General features: G+C 34.6%; 1 protein-coding gene across 2 annotated transcripts in view; it reads right to left on the bottom strand.

Annotated features, from left to right (window-relative positions):
- LOC127850816 (uncharacterized) overlaps window positions 1-19,652 on the bottom strand; it is a 70,399-nt gene extending 50,747 nt beyond the window's left edge. Inside the window, exon 1 of one of the 2 annotated variants that reach the window (XM_052384152.1) lies at window positions 19,203-19,652. In XM_052384152.1, coding sequence (XP_052240112.1) covers window positions 19,203-19,526 — 324 coding nt within the window. In that variant the 5' untranslated portion in view covers window positions 19,527-19,652. The remainder of the gene's footprint in view (window positions 1-19,202) is intronic. The other variant, XM_052384153.1, reaches the window with a different exon arrangement.
- Between the last annotated feature and the right edge of the window lie 492 nt (window positions 19,653-20,144).

Below are 20,144 nucleotides of genomic sequence, written 5' to 3'. Positions count from 1 at the left end.
ACGTCCGACAGACATTGTCTAGTAAGATCGGTGGTTGGGCTAGTAAAACTGCGGGCAAGCTAGTCCGACTGGTCGTACATAAATTTAAAAAAAATCTATACTGATTCATATAACTATAAATAACTGCTGTGAAAACCTTTACTTTTAATGAGTTAAATTACTCTTGTATCCGTTATTTACATTAAAACAAAACTAGTATATTTAAATAAACGCGGAGCATTCACATGATTCATCGCTATTTTTAGACGCAAAGGAGAGCTTCCTGCAGAAATTGCTTGTTTCAATTGGTCAAGTTGTCATGAATATTAATGATTTTCTGCAGTGTCGTAAAACTGTAGAGCATGATTTTACGACTTCTATCGAAAATCGGTATCGTCAATGTAAACATTTTTGCGTAGCAGACAAAATAATGTAATTTAAAGAATGGCTTTGTTCAAGTTCGGATTTTTGTCCGACAAATCAGTTAAAAAAAAGAATCCGACGCTTAACTGACACGAAACGTAAATATGAAGAAACACGAAAAACGTCAATTTTATCCTAGATGGAAAATCGAGTCAGTTCCCATGGCTTGAATTTGACGAAGAAAAGCAAAAAAAGGGTTATTTTATTGTTTTACTCTATGCATAAAAAATCTGGTGTTCACTGATTATTTACTGATAAATCCTGATTAAACAGTTACATGACACAATTGTGTTCATTTGCTATGTCATTTATGGTCTAGTAGACATCAGGTTCGGGCTAGTACATTTTAAGAGGAGCTGGTCTGACGGTCTTGCTGTAAAAAAAGTTAATGTCGAACCCTGTATATTCAAAGTTACTAAGTCAAAAAAGGGCCATAATTCCGTAAAAATGACAACCAGAGTTATGCAACTTGTCCTTTTACTGTACCCTTATGATAGTTTGCGAGTGTTCCAAGTATGAAAGCAATATCTATCATAGTTTCGGGTTAAAGTGGACCGAAACACGAAACTTAACAAAATTTTCAATTTTCTAAGTATAAAGGGCCCATAATTCCGTCCAAATGCCAGTCAGAGTTACATAACTTTGCCTGCACAGTCCCCTTATGATAGTTAATAAGTGTTGCAAGTATGAAAGCAATAGCTTTGATACTGTAGGAATAAAGTGGACCTAAACACAAAACTTAACCAAATTTTCAATTTTCTAAGTATAAAAAGGGCACATAATTCTGTCAAAATGCCAGTCAGAGTTACATTACTTTGCCTGCACAGTCCCCTTATGATAGTTAGTAAGTGTTGTAAGTATGAAAGCAATAGCTTTGATACTTAAGGAATAAAATGGACCTAAACACAAACCTTAACCAAAATTTTCAATTTTCTAAGTATAAAAAGGGCACATAATTCTGTCAAAATGCACGCCAGAGTTATCTAACTTTGCCTGCCCAGTCCCCTCATGATAGTAAGTAAGTGTACCAAGTTTGAATGCAATAGCATTGATACTTTCTGAGAAAAGTGCACCTAAACGCAAAACTTAACCGGACGCCGTTGCCAAAACCAACGCCGACTCCAACGCCAAGGTGATGACAATAGCTCATATTTTTTTTCAAAAAATAGATGAGCTAAAAATGCCAAAAAAAAATTATGAGGGTGTGGTGGTTATTTATTAGATGATCTTTCAAAAATAAAAAAAAATGTGTGGGAGGGGGGGGGGGAGAGGGTAAATAGCGAGGGTGTGGTCATTGATAAGATGATCTTTAACAAACAAAAAAAATGGGGGGGGGGGGGGGGAGGGATTCCGGGGTGGGGGGGGCGGGGGGCAGGCATGGGGGATGGTTTGGGTGGAGTCTATTGTAGCATGTCAGGTAAGAGTTGTTTTGTCAAAGTATCAATCAAATCTGATCATAAATAAAGTCATGGCAATTTTAGATAAATTTTGTTATTTGACCATGAGAGTCAAGGGCATTCAAAGGTCAAGGTAAAATTAAACTTGCCAGGTACAGTACCCTCATGATAGTATGACAGTATTTGAAGTTTGAAAGCAATAGCCTTGATTCTTTAGAAGTAAAGTGGATGTAAACACAAAATTTAACCATATATTTTAAGTTATTAGTAAAAAAAGGGCCATCATTTCATCAAAATGACAACAAGAGTTGTGCAACTTGTCCAGTACAGTCAGTCCCCTTATGATAGTTTGCGAGTGTTCCAAGTCTGAAAGCAATAGCTATGATACTTTAGGAGTAAAGTGGACCAAAACACTAAACTTAACGAAATTTTCAATTTTCTAAGTATAAAGGGGCCATAATTCTGTCAAAATGCCAGTCAGAGTTACATAACTTTGCCTGCACAGTCCCCAAATGATAGTTAGTAAGTGTTGCAAGTATAAAAGCAATAGCTTGATACTGTAGGAATAAAGTGGACATAGACACAAAACTTAACAAAATTTTCAATTTTCTAAGTATAAAAAGGGCACATAATTCTGTCAGAATGCACGCCAGAGTTATCTAACTTTGCCTGTCCTGTCCCCTCATGATAGTAAGTAATTGTACCAAGTTTGAATGCAATAGCTTTGATACTTAAGGAATTAAATGGACCTAAACACAAAACTTAACCAAATTTTCAATTTTTTAAGTATAAAAAGGGCACATAATTCTGTCAAAATGCGCACCAGAGTTATCAAACTTTGCCTGCCCAGTCCCCTCATGATAGTAAGTAAGTGTACCAAGTTTGAATGCAATAGCTCTGATACTTTATGAGAAAAGTGGACCTAAACATAAAACTTAACCGGACCCCAATGCCTAGGTGATGACAATAGCTCATAATTTTTTTTCAAAAAATAGATGAGCTAAATATCATTAGACAATAACTAAACTTGATATATACTTTATGATTTATCTTTTGTTATACAAATAACTAGAGCCTTGTCACAGACGTGATGTATACCCCCACATGCCGAATTGACACGGACTATTTTTCATGCTGTCTTCACAAAACAAGAGAATCTAATTTATGGCGATTTTTAAGAATTATTATGCCATTATCAAAATTTTATAGCCATTTTGACCTTTGAACTCTTGAATTCTTTCACATGACACGCCGTCCAATAACTGTGAACAAAATTAATGTACAGAGTCATATTTAAATCTCACAATGAATGACATAGTTATGGCCCAAACAAGATCATTTATTGCCATTTTTGACCTTTGAACTAAAAGTGTGATCTTGACCTTGGAGATATCGACATAACTCTTTTGCGCGACACACCGTCCAATGATGGTAAACAAAACAGCCAAATGATTTTAAAATCTCACAATTAACTCTAAGTTATGGCCCGGACAAGCTCATTAATGGCCATTTTTGACCTTTGAACTCAAAGTGTGACCTTGACCTTGGAGATATTGACGTAATTCTTTTGCGCGACACACCGTCCAATGATGGTGAACAAATGTGCCAAATGATTTTAAAATCTCACAATGAACGACATAGTTATGGCCCTGACAAGGTCACTTATGGCCATTTTTTACCTTTGAACTCAAAGTGTGACCTTGACCTTGGAGATATCAACGTAATTCTTTCGCGCGACACACCATCCAATGGTGGGGAACATATGCGCCAAATGATTTTTAAATCTCTCAATGAACGACATAGTTATGGCTGGGACAAACTCATTTATGGCCATTTTTGACCTTTGAACTCAAAGTGCGACCTTGACCTTGGAGATATTGACGTAATTCTTTCGCGCGACACACCGTCCAATGATGGTGAACAAATGTGCCAAATGATTTTAAATTCTCAAAATGAACAACATAGTTATGGCCCGGACAAGGTCATTTATGGCCATATTTGACCTTTGAACTTTAAGCGTGACCTTGGAGATATCGATGTAATTCTTTTGTGCAACACACTGTCCAATGAAGGTGAACAAATGTGCCAAATGATTTTAAAATCTTACAATGAATGACATAGTTATGGTCCGGACAAGCTCATTTATGATCGTTGAACTCAAAGTGTGACCTTGACCTTGGAGATATCGACGTTATTCTTTTGCACAACACTCCGTCCAATGATGGTGAACAAATTTGCCAAATGATTTTAAAATCTCTCAATAAATGACAAAGTTATGGCCCGGACAAGCATTTGACCTTTCAACTCCAAGTGTGACCTTGACCATTGAGATATCTTCGTACTTTATTCAGTTCGACACACCGTCCCATGATGGTGAAAAAACGTACCAGGTCATTTTAAAATCTAACGATAAATGACAAAGTTATGGTCCCGACAAACTTTAAGTTTAAAACACACTAAGTGACCCCGTGACCTAGTTTTTGACCTGGCATGACCCATATTCAAAGTTGACCTAGACATCATATAGATACAACTTCTGACCAAGTTTGGTGAAGATCGGATGAAATTTCAGGACAGACCGACCGACCGACAAAGTGACTCCTATATAGCCCCCATTACCAATGGTAATGGGGATATAACGAGTGAAATATGTTGGTTGTCATATGACGTACCCTTTGGGTCAAAAGTACAAATACCCCAACAGCTAACAAGAGCTGTCAGAGGACAGCGCGCTCGACTTATCGAGTGCTTGACAGTTTAACGTAAGCCATCATAGTAAATTGTTCATATTTAATAATTTATTAGACGATCTTTCAAAAAAAAAAAAAAGGAAAACAAAATCCAGGGGGGTAGGGGGGGGGGGGGGTAGGGGGGTGAGAGGGGGGTATAATGTGGGGTGTGATAATTTATAAGATGATGTTAAAAAAAAAAAAATTGGGGGGGGGGGGGCGGGGTGGGGTGAGAAGGGGTTATAATGTGGGGTGTGGTAATAAATAAGATGTTTAAAGAAAAAAAAATTGGGGGGGGAGGTTTGAGGGGTAGGGGAGGGATTCTGGGTAGAGGCGTGGGGTATTGTTTGGGTGGAATCCATTGTGGTATTCAGGTAAGTGTTGTTTTGTCAAAGTAATAATAAAATGTTATCATAAATAAAGAAGTTATGGCAATTTAAGCAAAATGTTCAATTATCTAAGTGTAAAAGGGGCCATAATTATGTCAAAATGCTTAATACAGTGGTCTGCCCTTGTTTATAGGTTGGGGTCATGTTGGTAAACAAGTATGCAACATATTAAAGCAATATGTCAAAGGATATAGGAAATATTTGGGGTAGCACGCAAACTTTAACATAGATTAATCAATAATATGCATATTCTAAGTATAAAAGGGGCAATAATTATGATAAAATGCTTGATAGAGTTGTCTGCTCTTGTTTATAGGTTGGGGTCATGTTGGTAAACAAGTATGCAAAATATGAAAGCAATATGTCAAGGGACATTGAAAATAGTTGGGGAAGTACGAAAACTTCAACATTTGCTGCATATTCTACGTGGAAAAGGGGCCATAATTATGACAAAATGCTTGATAGAGTTGTCTGCTCTTGTTTATAGGTTGGGGTCATGTTGGTAAACAAGTATGCAACATATGAAAGCAATATGTCAAGGGACAAAGAAAATATTTGGGGTAGTACGAAAACTTTAACATTTGCACGCTAACGCAGACGCCGGGGTGAGTAGGATAGCTCTACTATATATATTTCATATATAACAGACAAGCTAAAAATAGATATCATTGCGGTGACAAAATTGTCATGGCTGTGACAATTTTGTCAATGCCGTTATAAATGTGTCAATGCTGTTATAAATTTATCACTGCGGTGATATATTTGTTACTGCGGTGATACTTTGTCTGACCCAAAGAGTTACAGATAAGAGCTAAATCAAACTGACCAATGACATATTGCAAAACAGCGAATATTTTAATTGAAGCTTTATTCATAGTAACTTAAGAATTGTCACTTCATGTTTATATAATTATGACTTCATTAAGAATTAATAATCCAGACGACAATTTCAGAAACCTCATTATTTTCTGTTGCCTCAACGTCTGTGCGCGTTTTTACAGCCGGATAAGTGTCATAAAACTGGAAATACTGTGAAGGCAGTGGACCGTTAAACACGCGATAACGGATTATTAGCGCAAGTCTTTAACAATGGATTCCCTATGATCTAATTGCGATAAAGCAGATCATATAAGCCAATGAGTGTAATTCAACAAATAAAATGTACGATTTACTAACCACTTATTTACTCAAACAGTATAGTGTGACAAACAGCTGAAGACCTCTATAAAACTTTTCAAAAAGTTGCTGGTTTACTAAGAATAAATCTATATCAACTTAAGTTATCAAGTATTTATTTTTTTATATTTTTTTTAAAGATCCATGTATGAGTAATTATACATTTGTAGACCACACTCGACAACAAAATAAAGGTTGACATGATTTTAATATACGAGAGTCGGTTAGTTACGGGGAAAATGATTGGTTGAAAACTGACCAAAACAATTAAATGTAACAGCAGGCATAAAAATATACCAACAGTCATAATTTGTCACAAAGTGACAAATTGTCACCGCTGTAACAATTTTGTCAATGCGGTGATATCTATTTTTAGCTGTTGGCATACTTGTACTTTTGACCCAAATGGTACGGCATACCTTTAAACATTCATGAACATCGTAGTCTGCGTCACACAAAATTACCCTATAAGATCGTGCACCGATTTTGATGACCATAGCAAGGCCCTGGGATGTGTTTATAATAACCGATATGTTTTTGTGAATATATGTTTATTTGTATTAAATATGTATTGTTTTAGATGAATTTCGTGAATAAACTGTATTGTAACGAATGGTTACAACAAAACTGGTCTTCATAAAAACGAAATATGAACTTTGATAGCTGTATTCAGAGGTCTAGATAAAGTGTATTTACTAACGGAAAATAGCTAAGTAAAATTTTATTCACAATGGGGCCATAAAAAGCTGTCACCCCTTCTAATGACAGTTGTTTTGTGACAAAATCCCAAATGGACACAGTAAGAAATATTAGCCCAATAGGCGCAGGTCAAGATCTTAACGTATGGTATTGTGTCATCATTAAATTTGGGGGTAAAATTTTCTGCATACACAGCATCATACGGTAAAACCACCTGATTCGCTCGAGGCATGGACTCGCCTGAATAATGAAAATAAATGCACAGACTCAGAGCACAGGTGTTGGGCACGTGGGCAAGTCACTTAAACACTATCAATATGACATAAAACAACACTTTTCATAAATTTGACCAAAAAAATTCTGATAGAATATATATACAGTGTAACCTGTCAATAGAGAATCACTCACTCAAGGTATTTGGTCGTTGCGGTCTTTGTTTACAGGTGGTCTTTCTTCCCAGGGTTGATTGAAACTTTGCAAAATATGCTAGTAGTTTTTTAACAGGTACCTTAATTATCTATGTATGTGCTTTATTGTTTAAATGTTTGAATACTTATTCATGTATAATGAAATAAAGGATTGAAAACACAGTTTTGTTTTTATATTTATTATTTTCATTCCCTTATGTTTTTATTATTTATTTCATTAATCATATACATGTATAAATAACTATTGACATACATGTATATGTACATGTAATTCTACAAAGAACAAAGTACAAAATACACATAACATATATCAAACATTTATACATGAAATACATGAATCACTACTACACAACCAGTAAAGTTGACAATAATGGACAATAAATGACATCTGATACATGTATTTATATAAGACTGAAAACATCCAAGAATAAGATATCAGACAGATACTCAATCTATAATCTATGCACGTCTTATCACGGAGAAATTTAAGAAAGGAATGACTATCAAAATGTTTTTATTTAAGGCATTGTTATTGATATGAAACCGTTAATTTCCTTAATGAGCTGATGAAAGCCCCAAACTTGTCTTTGATATTTTCGGCAACTAGTACATTAATCGCGAGTCACTCAAATACAAAAGCAAATTTTTACACTTTTGACAAACTGTCAAATGCATAAAAGAAGCAGGCGACTAACAATTAGCAATGCCTGTTAAACAAACAAATAACTGCTATCGAGTGCAATAAACTGTAAATTGCCAATATCTCCATAGCGACCGACGAGTCCACTGGTAAGATGTGTATCACGTGACTACACAGCGTCATGGTGGCCATTTTGTTTTTTGAAAGTTGCACAATCATTGATTTTTATGATTGCAGTGGTCGTTGTAAGCTATCAAAATGGAGTTTCGGGAATGTTAAAAGGCGGTCTTTGTTCGCAGGTGGGCTTGCAGGTTCAATATATAGTGAAATCGTTCGGGAAGAAATCAGTGTGGTCGTTATTGACTATTGGTCGCTATTAACAGGCCGTCACCCAGGCAGGTTGGACTGTATATACATGGAAGGTATCTCTTTAAAAAATAACAAGGGACAAATTGTCACAAAACCAGGTTTTCATTGTGAAAAAAAAATCTGATAAAGGGAGAAAACTCAAACTGAACTTTTGAAATGAACAAACAAAATTAACCCCCTTTGTAAATTTGTTTTTTAAAAAAATCTATTTTTAGTCGTGGCGACCTTGACATTGGAGATATTGACGTGATTCTTTCGTGTGACACACCGTCACATGATGGTGAACAAATGTGCCAAATGATTTTAAAATCTCACAATGAATGACATAGTTATGGCCAGGACAAGCTTGTTCCGCCCGCCCGCCAGCCCGCATTCGCCAATCTAATAACCAGTTTTTTCCTTCGGAAAACCTGGTTAAAAACTCGTATTTGTTTATTGTACTAATATGGATTATGTTCCATAGCTGGGATATTTCGATAGTTTTACTCTTGTAAAAATCGGCAGTGAACGTTCGGTCAGACGAGAGCCGACCTAGCATTTCTACTAGTTCGAGAAATGTTTTCTTGTAGTTTATGTTGGCAAGTAGCGGTTCGTGGTCATTTTCCGTCACGTGGAAACCTTTCCGAACAAAATGTTACATAGTTTACGAAAATCGACCACCATTTAGGAACTTAATGGCTTAAACATGTTGATGTAGGTAAATTTCCTGTGTCAAGATCAGATACCTACCTTGTATATATATATATATATATATATATATATATATATATATCATATCAGAACTTTATTTGTCAAAATGATGAAAAATGTTGTTTTATGACATATTGATAGTGTTTAAGTGACTTGTCCACGCGCCCGATACCTGTGATTTAGTAGTTCTTCTTTGTTTTGAAAAGTGCGGAGGTGGAAATCACGTGAAATTGGCGCTCATGCGACCCAAAGCGTGTATGCGTCACAGGTTAATAATGGTCTTGAGGATTCCTTTATATACATGATTAGGTTTCGTATTTTTGATGCTTTTGGCATTTGTTGGCATAATTTTTGCGAAAATCAGTAAGGTAGAGCTATGTTTTAGAATGTATCTGACGAATACTGATCAATTCTGGTTAGTTGAGAAAACCAAATTGTTGTGAGAAAAATCAACTCGGCTGGCTTTAATCGTATTGTAATTCGAAGTACTCTTAACATATACAAATTTCGAGACGGGCCTCCAAGGAAAACTACCCTTACAACATTTTACAATCAAAACATTGACAAACATAGCCGTGTCCGTCTTGTGAAGGAAATGTATAGATTCTAAACATTGTTTAGGCTTTTTCTATGGGAACGAGTTCAGAAAAACTGACAATTTATATCATATTTATTGTTTTTTCCTCGTGTTGTTTTATTGGCAGTGGAAATTCTTCCATTACAAAAGTGAACAGTTTTCAGGCATGTGTGTTCGATTGTTGCTTAGAAGTTTACGTCATAAAAAAGGACACTATCTTGTAAGGCTGCACGAAGTTATAGAATTAATTCCATACTACAGACTGTCCAAAAAAAATGTCTTCAGTTCCTCCCATTTTTCTTATGTACAGATGCATAGAAATAGCGTAACTGGTTGTTAAGTTTAGCCGGATTTTCCACGAGATCGCCAAGATCCATGTCATTGGAATGAAGAAATTTGTTGAACAAGTTTACACCCCGTTTAACTGTCTGATATCGGGGCTCGAATGTTGCGCAACAATATAGACAAAGATGGAAAACTTTCCACCATTGTTTTGGTCTTTCCCCTGTTGTACGCTCCAAATATTACCAATATAAAAAGTAGCTTAATATTTGAGAGCGTCAACAAGTTGGACTACTTGTTATATATATATATATTTGATAGTGATTTTTTTCTTCAGAAAAGTTAATTTTTCGTTATAATTTGATTATTTATTATTCAAAATGATGTTTCCACTAATTAATATCATATCCACACGTTAACCACCTGTTATCTTATCTTTCAATTTCTATTCAATAAACCGGATTATTTGATTATCCGATATTCAATTCAGTGGAATCTACTGTAATTGGAAACATTGAAATGATTTTTATTATATAGATTTCTTATAAACGGTTGATGTATGGCAAATAACAGTATTTATTTCCACGGTGTTCTCAAAGTAAACAAGAGTGCCAAAGTGTCACAAGATACACCCGTTTGAAGGTTTTGGACAACTTGATAACTTTAAAATTTGAGTGGCAAAATGATAGATTTTTGAAAATTAAGCAAAACATAACTTTACCTAGATATCATCTAGACACAACTTCTGACCAAATTTGGTGAAGATCGGATAAAATCAACTTCAATTACCGGTAGAGAGCTTAATGCTTAATGCGTGAAATGCACTAAGTGACCTTGTGACCTAGTTTTTGACCTGGCACAGGCTTCCTGAAAAGGCCGGACCACCGGTCTTGTTTGGCAAAATTCTTTACGGTCCAGCAAATTTCTAATATCGCCGGTCCTTGTGACAGGCCGAAAAAATTATGACTAAATATAGAAAAGTCTAATACGTGCTTTCCCTTTGAAATGTTGTTTTTCGAAAACGTCAATTTCATTGGTCTGACATATTACCATCTATCCAATTACAAAGGTTGTAACAAAAAACTACACATGAAAAATTGTTGTTGCTAAAGTTCTTCAATTGCAACACCAATCGTGTTATGTTATATTGTTTTGAGTCTGACTAGAATTTAAAGCTGTTGTTCATCATACACTGTTATCAATTGAACATGCAAGTGTTTTGTTTTACTTTATCGAGTGTACTTATACACAGGCTGCATATTGTAATAAATATGAGTTAAACTTTACTTAATTTTTCAGTTCTAAACTCACACTGTTTGGTCAGGTGAATTTTTGTCCGGACAGGCCAACTTTTCCTGCAGCCTGTCCAGTTGACGGGCACTTTTTGGGACTTTACAGGAAGCCTGCCCGCATGACCCATATTAAAACTTGACCTAGATATCATTTAGACACAACTTCTGACCAAATTTGGTGAAGATCGGATGAAAACTACATCAATTAGACAGCGGACACTATGCTAAATCCTTGAAATGCACTACATGTAAGTGACCCCGTGACCTTGTTTTTGACCCGGCATGACCCCTAGATATCGTCTAAATACAACTTCTGACCAAGTTTGGTGAAGATCGGATGAAAACTACTTGAATAAGAGAGCGGACACTGCTGTGGACACCGCCCGCCAAGGGTGAAATTATAATACGTCCTGTTTTCAACGGGCGTTTAAAAATACAATTGAAAAGACTTAATTGGCATGGCAAATCATCATGAATGTATCTAGTCTTTATATTCATTTTATATTTATCTCTTACAGTACATTCATCGCACACTATTAGTCTTTTTAATAGATAAAAATAATCGCCACAGTAACATTAGACAGATTGCATATTGCTTAACTTAATTGTAAAATGAGTTTCAAAGCATACCTTAGATTTGTTTTCTTTCCTTTAATTCATGGATATAACAACAGTTTGATTGAGCAACTCACATTTTTAATTTAGTATTCAGATTATGAGATACTAGCTCTTGTTGTGTTGCCATCTGGATTTTTAAGTTTATACCATTAAGGCCTAACAAAAAAATATGTTTGTTTCCACTGACATGGCCTTAAAAATTAGGGTAGGTAGGTAGGCAAATAATTTTATTTGTAAATTTATTTTTTTTTTAGAAAATGTCTTACATAGTGCATCTTCTTCTCATTTTTTTGTGCACAACTGTATGTACGATAAATTGGATGATGTATGTAATGCTATATGACTGTATTTAAATGCTTTAATGAAATAAAAACTTGCTGTTCATTAATTTTGCATTTGTTGCTTTCCTTATTTCCGAGTTTAATGTTGACTTTTGGCAACAGCTTTAATAGTCCATTTTATGAGCAATAAAAGGCATAACTAAAGTCGCAGTAAGCTTGACCCTCAGTGTCTATAGGGATCAGTGTTGTTATACTTTCTGTTTCTTTGGGATCATGGAGTATATACTATATTATTTATAATTTATAATAAATTAAATAGCCCAAAAGCCATGCTAGGGGGAGGCGAGTGGTGTTGCATGTAACATGATCACTATGAACAGACCCAATCAAACTGGGTGTGCTATTATATTTCTTGGATGCAGTTTATGCTTCCAAAGGACCACATTTTCAGATTATATTATGTACTGGTGTCGTGGGGTCTATCTACCAGGGCTAGCGCTGTCCCAAAATTTCTTTGAGCCAACCAGGTTTTTGTTTTTCGATGCGCGAAAACTGGTTTTGAAATAATTATATATACATTTACTACCAACTTGTTTTTATTTCTTTTAATAACAACAAGGGCATATCACATATCATAATGTAACATACATTTTTCAATATAGAAATAATTAGTATGGTACTTGTCCAAGTACATATACAAACATAAGCTATTTTATAGATGTAGATTAACAATGTTATAGGGGTGTCGATTGTTCCAAATTTGAAATCCTTACTAATTGTTCTTTTTTTATAGTCTTTCCAATTGTATTTTCAGGTGAATACAATTTAAAATACACCGTCCGTATCACCGCATGTGCATTCGTTAGTGCTGCAACAATACGCCAAAAACCGTATTGCAATATATTGTCAGTTCAAAAACCCGTATTGCAATATATCGCAATATATTGCTAACTTGTACCAAAATTATAACTTGCCAATTACCCAATAATCCCATAAATTCCAATTTTAAAGCAAATTCTGGTAAATATTTACTATAAATGTGCTCAAGAATAATAAGAAACACAAACATTTGCAAATTTTCTTAAGTATCAAATACATTTTTGCAATTGTTACTATTTAAAGATGTGATGAAATAACGTCCAACCGGGGCGTTTTCCCACTGAACACGCGTAATTCAGCTGACGTGATGTTCCCGTTTTTATACAACACAAAATACACCCATACTTTCCATGCGACGTTCTACATGTCTGTATAATTTTCGCGCGCTTTTTATTGAGACAAAGGATAAAGCACTTTTTATTTGACGCTATAATTTTTTATTGTCGCGTTAGCATTCAAATTTGGAAGCGTGTTTCCGAAATTCGGATTACAAATAATGCTCAAATCAGAATCGAACGAAACATTTACAGCTGTGCGCAATTAATTCAACGATAATCTGTTCAAAAGCATCGAATGAATGCTCCCATGTAACAACGCTACTCCGTATAATACACTTTTTAGAATGCTTTTTTTACGTAAAAAATAATTTACACTGCTTTGTTTTGTTTACCTTTTAATCATTATTTCGGATGGCTTTTCTGGACGAAATGTGAATGAATTTTTGTAAAATTTTCGTACCTATATGATGAAAATCATATCGCAATACAATATGCGGATTGCGTATTGCGATATATACCGATATACCGGTATATTGTTGCAGCCCTAATAATGATCCAATACCGGTGTGTGTTGCAATATAAGCATCCATTGTATCAACGACTAATATCATGTGCTCTTAAAATACCATGCAGTAGTTAAAAATACTTTTAAATATGTTTGCAATTTATCAAAAATAATTTAACACGATTTATTTTTTAAACGAAAGTTACAACACCGCTGTAGTTTGGTGAAAGATTTAAACATGAAAATTTGATTCACCTATCATAACTCAATCATGTGCTAGTAATAAATGCAATAAAAAAACATTTGCAAATTATGAATTTTTTTCATCAGCTGTTGTCTTACACCTAAAATTGTTTGTTTAACTTGCAACAGGGCGCATTACGCTTTTGAGCATTAAGTTTTTGTCATGGCTATCGTTCTGTGGTGAAACCATTGTTTATCACTGGTAAACATGGTTATTTACCCATTAACGCAAATGTAATGGTCGTTGCCTTCATCTACCACGTTTTATAACTCTCGTCCGGTCATAAAACGCATGATCTAAGTCCATACCAGATAAGCCAATACAGGACAGAAATCTGGTTTCATAGCACTATAAGATATACTTCCAACAAGAGCACCGCATAACGGGTGCCAATGCTCGGCTGCGGGTGCAGTTTTGAATAAATGAAAGCTTGTTAGATTTTTTTTTCTTTAGAGGTCACAGTGAACTTGACCTTTGACCTAGTGACCCAAAAATGGGTGTGGCGTGTAGAACTCATACAGGTTCATCTACATATGAAGTTTCAAAGTTGTAGGTGGAAGCACTTTGATTCTAGAGCAAAATGTAAAGGTTTTAGCCAGGGTTGGCATAAAACCCGTGTTTTATAGTAATGACCAGCCCGGGCGGGTAATACTGGGAAAACCCGGGTTTTACTGGGCAATAGTGGGCAATACTGGGTAATAAAGATATTGCAATATTGTATAACTTGTATGATAATAATGAGTTTGTACATATTAAAAGAACATATCTATTAACAATTGTTTACTATTAGTTACATTGTCAACTTCTAATGCATGTGAAAACATATTCATAATTCCTTCTCATTTTCATGACAATGGAAATTCTTTTTCTTTGTCTCTTTGGATGGGCATTACTTGGGTATCGAAGATATTACACAATTATACAACAGCACAACTTGCATAATGATAATATTAATGATTATAAATTAGTACATAACAGAAAATAACTATTAATTTTAGCAATTCTATTCTATTATTTACACTGTTAACTTCTACTTCATGTGGATGCATATAAATAATTACTTTTTTCAGCAAAAAAGTGCAATTCATTTTGTGTTTGTTTTGGATGGTTTGGATGGCCTTTACTGGGTAATAAAGATATTACACAATTATATAACTTATATAATTATTAGTCTCTATAAAAACATATCCATTAATTATTAATAATTAGAAACTATTTGTTACATTTTAACCAACTACATCATGTGGAAAGTTTGGAATCCTAATAATACTTTCTTATTTTTACATAAATGAAATTCAATTTAATGGTCTTTAAACTGGGTATAACTTGGTATCTGTGTTTTATCTGATTTACATTTTATTAACTCAGTTACATTATTTTTCTAAAAATATGAAATGATATGTAACAAAATGGTATTTATGCAGGAAAAGGGAAATGGGTAGAGACATGAGGGATTATACATGTAATATATATTTTTGTTATCATTCAAGTAATTAAGTTGATCTTACATGTATGTTGCATTAAGACTCATGCCCCAATTTAGTGTTTTAAATCATTGAAACAGTTTGTTGTCATCATTTATGAAACACAGTTTGTACAACTAACAGTAACACTGGGCCACTTGGATAAACATTGGACCTATTTGGGCCACATAAGGGCCCTATTAGGGCCAGACAAAGGCCCTCTAACTGTTTATTAGGGGCCATAAAAGATACACAGACTAGTGCCAATTAGGACCCTCCCATAAATTGTGAAAACATGCTTTGATTGCTACAGTAAGTGACAGATTCCTGTTAATTGTGTTTCAATATAAAAAAGTATTTCTTCAATGATCCCTCATTATCAATTCTGACTTTAAAGTTTAATGATATTGTAATTAATAAAACAACAGTCACTTTGAAGTCTGCAGTAAAATTTTATATATCCAGTGTTTTTTTTATGGCAATTTCGGGGCCGATATTTGGCCCCATTCCCCTCAAAAAAGAGTATATATTTTTCCCCCATTTTGTAAAAAAAATCCCCTCCATTAATAAAAAAAAATAATAAGAAAGAACTGTTTCATAATCATGACAAATATATCTCAAATTTATTTCATAAATCAGGCATGGCGAAATTAGAAAAAATCTGCCGGTCATCCGGACAGGCATTTCAGAAAATGTGCCGGTCCGGAGAAAATTTAGCCGGACCGAAAAACAACAACAACTTAACTAGAAAATTCAAAGATGGCAGCGATCACATCTTGATCTCTTTATTCAACCGGCCTTTAAATTGATTTTAATCGCTTAGAGGTTACACTGGCAGCTAATTGATGTTAATCGGTTGTGTAATGTCAATCATGTTGTGAAAAATTCGCGTGTCAGTTTTTATTACATGTATTCCCTATTAGAACGGTTCGGTGCGATAATTTCAATAACGTATGTGCAAGCCGAATAATTACCAAATTAAAGTTATTCAAAACGATTTAAACATTCTTACTTTAATATGATTGCAGTTTGGAGCGGCTGTTAAAATATACTGCGCACAGTACAAAACAAGTTACCTGACATTTAATGATTAAGGCATTTCATTTTTCAGAACGTTTACTAGTAATTAATTAAATAAAAAGACGGTTTATTTACATGCTAACGCAGTGTAATTGTTAACAGAGATTCATTTTCATTTTTGACCAGTATCAGAAAGTCCCCGGGAAGCACGTTTTTTTACATGGCACTGCATATGATGCAATAAAAACATTTCTTTGTACATGTATCGTATTGCATTCAATTTAAATTTAAATTCGCTCGTCCAATGAAAGCTCTGTACTCTACACTTATGAAAAATGGCGTATGCATATGGTTGTGTTTATCACGATACCATATTTTATTGTCCTTATCCTACTCGAAAAATATGTCAAAGCTATCAGGATCATTTTTGTTAGAACGCAGTTGGCGATTTTGCAAACGAGTTTAAAGTAGGTGTTGTGCAACAAGTTGGATTTGCTAATTGTACGTAACAAACCTACAGCAAACATCAAAACAACGAGCGATTTCATTTTCATGATGCAGTAAGCGATTTGATCTTCGAATTTTCAACTTGAAAAAATAACACGATTTGTTTGCAATCATTTCACATTTTGCCGGTCACCAGGACCGACATTCTTGTTAAACCTGCCGGACCAAATTAAAATCTGCCGGTCAGGACCGGCGGACCGGCAATTTCGCCAAGTCTGTAAATAACTAACAAAGGATATAACTATAATTTATATGATTTTTAATTATTATAAAGTGACGTGTTATATTAAATTAGATTAGTTTTTTCCAAATCAGTGGACTTTTCACATGAATTGGATTTTTCTCCCAAAATGGCAAGGAAAAGGCCTGATGTATATAAATTGTGTCAATATTTGTTGATAAAAACATTCCAATTTGGTCCATTTTATTGGTAAAAAAAGATCAAATTAGCCATTTAATCGATTTAAAAAAACTCAATTCGACTCAAATGGCTAAGAAAACTGAGACTGTGCATGAAGGCTGAACTGTCTGAAACTAATGTTGAAAATATTATTGATATATATTTCAGAAAAAGGACAGAGACATTCTGCTGTGATTATTATATTCATACAAACATGTGTATTCATATAATAAATATCATTACATATAAAAGAGTGAATTTTTTATTTTCCCCTTTTCCTAAAAAACGACGCATTTTTTCCCCTTTGGACGGGCCCCGCCGCCATTCCCCTATAAGTGAAAATAAGTGAAAAAAAACACTGATATCATACAGTGACAATGTTACTTCTATTTCAATATTATTGCCAACAGCATATGCTAACTCTTTTTTTCTTTACAATAGAGGCTAGCAGAGAAGTAAGGACGATAAAAAACAATTACAACTGCATGTTTAATGAAGAAAAAATAGTATTGCCCAGTATTGCCCACTTTCAGAGTATTGCCCGGGGCGGGCGAAACCGGGTTTTCCCACCGGGTTTTCCAGAGGCGGGTTTTTTCGTGCCAACCCTGGTTTTAGCACATCGGATGCCGGACGACGAGCTGGCTATGACAATACCTCGGATTTTCTCTGAAAACAGCCAAGCTAAAAATTAGGAACCATTAAATATGGACGAAAACCGGTATGTCAGAACATTTGGAGTTACGAAAAATAATTTTTGGGCCAAATAAAGGTCCGAATATTTAGAGCATCCAAAACTTATTTTATTACCGTAGATTTTGAGATGGCTTAAGACAACCCTTGGTACTTGATATTGGTTATTCAGTTGATAATGACCAAGGAGGTTTGGTAATGGCTGAATACATGTACCATGAAACTAGCACGGAAAACAATATTTTAGTGGTCATAATATAAAACACTATCATCTTTCATAAGGGAAGACATTTGTTTTTCCAGGTAAGATAGTTGATCTGGTGGATTCCATAGGCGCTTGATGGCAATGTTTTTATTTTATTATTAATTTTTTTTTTTTGTTACCCGTTGTTTATCCTAATTTGCATACACATACTAAATCAATAAAAATCTTCCTACAAATCGTCTTCTTTAAAACAAGATAGTTCGACTATGTACATAGATATTGACAAGATTAGCCACTCGCCATTTTCTCAACCAACGGAAGTTCGTCATTACCCATAATTAAATCATTCTCACCCCACTCGCTTATTGAAATGGGCGCGCAGGCCGGGAACCTCGCTCTTTTTCTATCTACTTACAGTTTCAACAGAAACCTCCACAGACAATGCGATAAATTCCTGTAACTATTGTTTCACTCACTTAATAGGGTAATCAAAAAATATAATGTATATTGCATACACATGAATCATTCCTATTTAACCGGGAACCTCAGACTCTTTCTCTACAACAACAGCCAATACACACTATGGGCACCAAATTAATGTTTTCGACGTGCTTATTTTTTTCTGAAAATCACCATGGCAGACGAAATAAAGATTAACAATTGGTAAGGAATGATTCTTGTGTATGCAATTTACATGATATTTTGTTGATCTTTTTTTAAGAAGACGTTTTGTCGGAAGCTTTTTATTAATATGTGTATGCATTATAATAAACAACGGGTACTAAAAAATAATAAATAAAACATTGCCATCGAGGTGAATTCATGTTCTATATGTTGAAATGTTTATTTCTTCTTCATATCGTTACAATCAGTAAAATTTCTTTACAATGTTAAGGAAATTGAAGGATTCATATTTCATCTGAAGTAACCAGACCTGCCAGTTTTCATAGTTTAAATTTATTTTATGTTGAAAACGAAAGTGAAAGTAGACTCATTCATTCTACCTTTCTTAAAGAACTGTCACATTAATTATACACTTTACCTTGAGATGGGGATTTATGGGTTGCCAACACACCCCTATTGGAACTTCACCGCTGGGATGTTCTGCGAGAGCCTTGAAAGCATGCGTTGACGTCAGCAGTAGCTGCGGACTCATACGCGTTGACCTCGCGCGCTTTTTGTAGTAGAATAAATTCTCAATTTTGACCTGCGATTCCTCAAGGCCTTTAAACTTCGCCAAAACTTTCGTTGTAGAATTAAAAATACTTTCGTATCCGTCAAAGTTCATTTGCACAGAAATAGCCGCAGCGTCGGACAGTAACCCTCGACCGTCAACGGATATAAAGAGCTTACACGAACGAAACATTCCTGATCCTTGCTGGCTGGCTCAATGAGTACGGCTACGATACTTAGTCGATTTTACTTGGTCTTAAAATTCATGGTGTCATCCATTTTGCGTGAGGTTATTATGACGTCATCAACATGTGTTTCGTCAAAGGAGCCGACGATTAGCCAATCAAAATATTAAGCAAGTGCTTTAGGTTACAAACCACTAAGACACTAAAGAATATAATATATGAGTACACGTGAAACTACATTTACCGTTGATAACTGAAATATAGGCACTATACCAATTCGTTAATACATATTTTTTTAAATGATTAAATGACTAATCGGGAAAACTTGGAGCGTTTTTTTTCTGTTTATACTGATAATAATATGATTAGAATTGCTAATGAATATTTAATTGGAAACAGTTGGGTTTTTTTTGTCGTATAATTACATTTAATTTTATTGCTAATTGCGTTAGATTCTTAATATAAGTCATTAATCTCTATGCATAAGCATTATCTTTAAGCATACATAAGGTTAGACCTAAATATACTTGAGCGTTTACAACATATTCATTGCACTTTTTTCTATTCTATTTCAAGTACACTTTCGCCTTTGCCGCATTATTCGTTTAAAATCTATATTGAAGTGG

This window comes from Dreissena polymorpha, chromosome 11 (assembly GCF_020536995.1).
Source record: "Dreissena polymorpha isolate Duluth1 chromosome 11, UMN_Dpol_1.0, whole genome shotgun sequence".
NCBI classification, from domain to species: domain Eukaryota; kingdom Metazoa; phylum Mollusca; class Bivalvia; order Myida; family Dreissenidae; genus Dreissena; species Dreissena polymorpha.
This window is presented reverse-complemented; position numbering and strand designations above follow the sequence as displayed.